Below are 5,274 nucleotides of genomic sequence, written 5' to 3'. Positions count from 1 at the left end.
GAAAACTATATTTCATAAAGTTTAAAATACTTGTTAAATATAATGATTTAACAAAAGTAATATTATCATGTATTTCAACTTCTCACTAGAATCATAAAGACTTTATAGCACGAGCATCATCTTTATATGCACCAAATAAATTTTTATTGCAATTCTTTCTCGCGCCTTTCCCCCCATTAAATGATGTGTAACAGATAAACTCAATATTAACAATTTTTGCAGTGAAAGATTAATTTATGCAAATTTTGAACTGATTGTTTATGTTAATGATTTAGCTATATATAGGAAACTAGTGTGGACACAGATCAGTGTTGGTGATACTTGTCTTCTACATGTCTTTTTTTCTCTAACTATAAAATAGAACAGAAGCTATTTTGGGCAAATTTCGATGTAAACATCGGGGGACCTTATTATTTTCCGCGAATTTGCGAAAAGTGATATCGGATCCACTCGTTATAAAAATGTATACCATCGAAATATACAAAAAATCAGGGACGGTCAAAATATTTTTTTTTCAATTTTCTTTTTAACACAAAAAGATCCGGTAGAATTATGGGTTGGTCAATTTTAATTGTGGTTAGTTACGTCTTTTTTTGTTACGAAAATCGCCGAGTGAATTGTTAGTTTGATTCAATGTCCAATTGTGACGTTAACGTCGTTAGCTACGATTCCCAGTTACGAAATATTTATTTCCTAACTCGGTAGCGCAATTTATTGCAATACTATTTTTTAATATTTACTAATATTAGAAAGCTAAACAAAAATATGGGAAAGTCATTTTGGAGGAAATTCAAGTGCTGGAAGTGTTGTCCAAATTACAAGAACTGGAAAAAAGAGGTAAGAAGATTTAAATCTATTGTTAAATCTGTCAAGTCGGCCGTGCAAGGGCTGTATAGCTAGTCAAGGTCGTTAAAAACTTCCATTTGATCAAGTTGGCCAATACTACCATCATGATAAATCTGGAAGTTTTGAAATGTGGGTTGAGAGGAAAAGACTTAGTTTTCTCGTTTGAATTGTATTACATTGTCATTTCGGAACCTTTTATAGACGACTGTGCGGTATAGGCTTTACTCATTGTTGAAGCCGTACCGTAACCTATTGTTGTTAATTTCTGTGTCGTCTTGTTCTCTTGTGGAGAGTTGCCTCATTAGCAATCATACCACATCTTCTCTTTATATTAAATCTATTGTTAAATATGTAATTGTCATGATGTTTTCCCGCGACATGTACTACCACCATGACAAATCTTACGTCCAATCGATCGGCGTACTAGAGGCAAACAACGCCTATACAACCACAAGCAAACCAGAGAGTATATAAGTACTCATACTTTCCACGGACTCTACAAGAGTTGAAACACCTTCCAACAGCTACAACTGACGCTCTGACAAAAGGGGGTTCCAGCGTGCACTAGCCAACAATAGTGCACACAAGAAACCAACACCATAGACAGCAGTCAAGTGTACATAGTTTTAAATTGTATATATATATTCGGAACGTTTTATTTGTAAATAGTTAAAGAAGAATGCTGTCTCATTCTCCGTCTATGGACTTATAACATTCTTTTACAGTCCATAGCAAAGGAGAAGAAGAAATTTGGTTGTTTCAAAATGTGGGTTGAGAGGAAAAGACATTTACCGGTGTATTATTCTAAATGTAAGGCTAAAACATATTAAATGATACTAATAATTTCTGATGTTGTTGTTTTTTTTATTACAGAAGACCCAAGTTGCGTCTGATGACTTCTGGACAGATTGTGATAGGTGAGTCTTTAGTATTTTATTACAATAACAGCGGCGGATTTAGGGGGAGACCCAGGGGGCCGCCCCTTTTCTGTTTTAATTGAATAAGGAAAAACTGAAGCATGACTGGAGCGGGTCCCCTCTTAGGCAGTCAGCGGGCCCCCACTTATGAAAATTTCTGGATCCGCCACTGAATAAACATGATAAAGTATGGTTTCCGAAAAAAATAAATAAAGAAGGTGCTTTAAAACAGCAAGGGCAGATTCGAGTAAATAAATAAACTCATCATAGATACCAGGACTAAATTTAGTATATACGCCAGATGCGCGTTTCGTCTACAAAAGACTCATCAGTGACGCTCGAATCCAAAAAAGTTAAAAAGACCAAATAAAGTACAAAGTTGAAGAGCATTGAGGACCAAAATTCCTAAAAGTTTTGCCAAATACAGCTAAGGTAATCTGTGCCTGAGGTAGAAAAGCCTAAGTATTTCAAAAAATTCAAAATTTGTAAACAGTAAATTTTTAAATATATAACCATATATATCAATGACAATTCAGGTCTGCTGACTACTGGGCTTGTGATACCCTCGGGGAAATAAATCTCCACCAGCAGTGGCATCGACCCAGTGGTTGTTAATAAACGCATCATAGACACCAGGACTAAATTTAGTATATACGCCAGACGCGCGTTTCGTCTACAAAAGACTCATCAGTGACGCTCGAGTCCAAAAAAGTTAAAAAGGCCAAATAAAGTACGAAGTTGAAAACGCGTTCTACTTACTTGGTAAAAAAGTTTTACTAAAGTGCAAATTATCCAATGTTTTTCTTTAGTTCTTGTGCTTTAACCAGAAACATATGTGTTTCTGCAGTAAGAAAACAAATCTGAAGTTAAAATACCAATTCTTATTTATAAGAAAAAAATTGAAATCAAATGTTCAAAAAATGATGTTTAATTTACATATAAGATTGAAATAATATTTCATGTCACATAGGGAAACAACAGAAGTAGGTAAAGTCGCAGAAAATACCAGTGTATTTCAAGAAACGACAGAAGAAGCAGTTAGTCCGATAGATGATTTGAACCATGACGAGGCATTCGTGTCGAAGTCTGTCACAGAATTGAGTTCCGAGGAGAAAAATGAGCCAGATCTCGAGTCATCGGAAGAAGAACTAAAGGGCGAAAGGAAAGAAGAAATAGAGAGTGAAAGGAAAGAAGAAATAGACGGCGAACGACGGGAACCAACAGAAGACGGTAGGGGACTTCCTAAAAATTAATATAGATCTATAATTTTGCAATTTCAAAGAGTATGAATTTTGTAAAAAAAAAAGTAGGCGGGAATTTTGGGTAAAACAGACCAGGATGAGCAACTTTCTATAATAAAAGTCAGGTTGACAATTCATGTGAATAAAAAACCTCAGGATAAACCAATGGAAGAATACAGGACAAATTAAAAAGGCAGGACAGAGATTACAACTAAAAAATGCAGTACAAAACTGTTCAGTCTAGCCTCCCCTCTAAAAATCAAATGGTAGGTTTTACACCATTTTCACTCACCTTTCTGTATACAGAATATCAAGATTGTATTTAAAAATGTTTAGTTGTAGGAACAGTATGGGACAGCATTACAAGGGGTAGCATCAGCCAGGCTGATATATCTAGTGAACATGCAAATAACCAGTGCACATCCATTGCTTTGACTGCAGCCGGTACACACGAGGTCAAATCTATATCAACCTGGGTTTCGGTAGATATTGACATGGTTTTGTACCAAGGGGATGAAAACCATGGCGTTTACAGGTATTTACATGGCAATAATTTTATCTTACACAATCAACTAACCCTCCTGAATAGTTACCTCCTCTTCTTTACCTTTCGCTGTCAGAATTGAAGTAAACACTTCGAATCTACTTCCAAAAACTTAATCAAAATCAGTACTGTAAACCAACTTATTTTCGCGGATACTTAATTTCGCGTTTTACCCTTTCTAGAACAATTCGCGGCTTTTTAATTTTGCGATTTTTTAATTAACATGCTGTAGTTTAGTAAGTCAAGATCCTAGTCTCACATATTCGCGTTATTTTTCTACTCGCGAAAGTGCCGAAAATAATTAGCTCGCGAAAATAAGTTTGTTTACAGTATTATTTAACTCTTATTGTTACATGATAGGTCTTTAAGCTTAACTGTAGGCTTATACAACAGTACACTATAGGTCTAGCTGTTGCTCTGTTGTTCTAAAGCTAAATCAAAGTAATGGATCATGTCCTGTAAATGTCTGAATAAAAAAAATATTTAAGTTTTCTATGTTCTTTTTATTAATAATTTTTATTTTAATTTGGGTGGAATTTTTATTGTTTTTTGTTTTTTGATGTTGTTTGTTGTTGTTTTTTTGGAGGGGTTGTAAGTTAAAGGTCTATCATTTAGCGGAAACACTTTAAAAAAGTAATAAAACAGTGTAAAAGATTAAAAGGCTGTCTAGAAGTTCAACGAACTAAACATTATACATAACGTTTTTTTCTCTTTTATCAGTTGAAATTGTGGATTTTTTAACAGTAATAACTTCTTTACTTGTTATAAAGGTTACGATTTATTTATCTCGAAGTTTCGCTAGTTCTCTATGAATAGAACACATGTACTACTTTTAACTTATTTACTAACAATTGTCGAGTTTCTTTTTCATTTGGTTTCAACTCTCCTTAATTTTCTTTTCTTTGCAGATCACTTTTCAAAATCTCCTCTGATAACGATGATCGGATTTCCCTCGACGATCTCGTTTTAAGAGGAATCACCCCTGTATTTATGCCTACAATAGTAGCATTTGCTAAAATACTGGATATGTGGCAAGGTATGTTGTTTTACCCAGACAACATGCAAATAACCGAACTAGATAAAATTTCAATTCCTCTTTTGTCTAGTGTTATGGCAGCCCACCTTACAGAACGAGCACCAATGATCGTCACCATAGGCGTATTTTCATTGGCGTTCATCAAGGAAGGTGGTAACATTTGGTTATTTGACAGCCACTGCAGGGGTGATAATGGCGAAAAGTGCGTGCCTTTGGGTACTGGTAAGGCGTTTGCTGTTCCGTTTTCAAACATCACACAAATCACTGAATACTTAGAAAGAGAATACGGAACAAGCAACGCATACCAGGCAGCCAGTATCCAATACACATTTCCTACCATGGACACAGAAGCAGGAAAGCAGGAATTAGAGGCACTAAACGAAGAATTGAACACCAGATAAGTCGGAAGTATTAGCCTCAGAAAAACGACTTCACTGTTAAGGGGGTAAGTTGTCCGTTTATCCTTATATGTTCTTAACTCCGAGATGCATAACTCTGATTTCTTGCCTAGCTTTGGCTATACCTTTTTTTGTCCTTTTGTAATTTATAGCTCTTCAACTTTTCAATTAGCTTTTTATTTTCAAATATATTGACTTGTGTATCACTGAATAGGCATAAATTGTCCAAATGCACATCGGGTGCAGAATTATTGGTACCTGTTATGTTATTATTGAAGTAGCAAATATCATA

At 35.0% G+C, this 5,274-nt stretch overlaps 1 protein-coding gene across 1 annotated transcript; it reads left to right on the top strand.

The window, feature by feature from the left end:
* The first annotated feature begins 765 nt into the window (after positions 1–765).
* On the top strand, positions 766–4,272 carry LOC134686424 (uncharacterized). Its single transcript, XM_063546123.1, has 5 exons — positions 766–837; positions 1,720–1,763; positions 2,734–2,993; positions 3,341–3,539; positions 4,269–4,272. Exons 1-5 carry the CDS (start codon positions 766–768, stop codon positions 4,270–4,272), a joined length of 579 nt encoding a protein of 192 aa, XP_063402193.1.
* The last annotated feature ends 1,002 nt before the right edge of the window (positions 4,273–5,274 follow it).

The sequence above is a fragment of the Mytilus trossulus genome, chromosome 1 (genome assembly GCF_036588685.1).
Source record: "Mytilus trossulus isolate FHL-02 chromosome 1, PNRI_Mtr1.1.1.hap1, whole genome shotgun sequence".
Lineage (NCBI taxonomy): Eukaryota > Metazoa > Mollusca > Bivalvia > Mytilida > Mytilidae > Mytilus > Mytilus trossulus.
Note: the sequence above shows the minus strand (reverse complement) of the source record. Positions and strands in the feature narration are given on the sequence as shown.

Bases quoted from the DNA above. Each gene is read 5' to 3' on its own strand.
- LOC134686424 (XM_063546123.1), top strand. From the start codon at position 766: ATGGGAAAGTCATTTTGGAGGAAATTCAAGTGCTGGAAGTGTTGTCCA. The intron at 838-1,719 runs GTAAGAAGATTT...TTTTTATTACAG, and splicing joins ACAAGAACTGGAAAAAAGAG to AAGACCCAAGTTGCGTCTGA. The intron at 2,994-3,340 runs GTAGGGGACTTC...AAAAATGTTTAG, and splicing joins ACGGGAACCAACAGAAGACG to TTGTAGGAACAGTATGGGAC.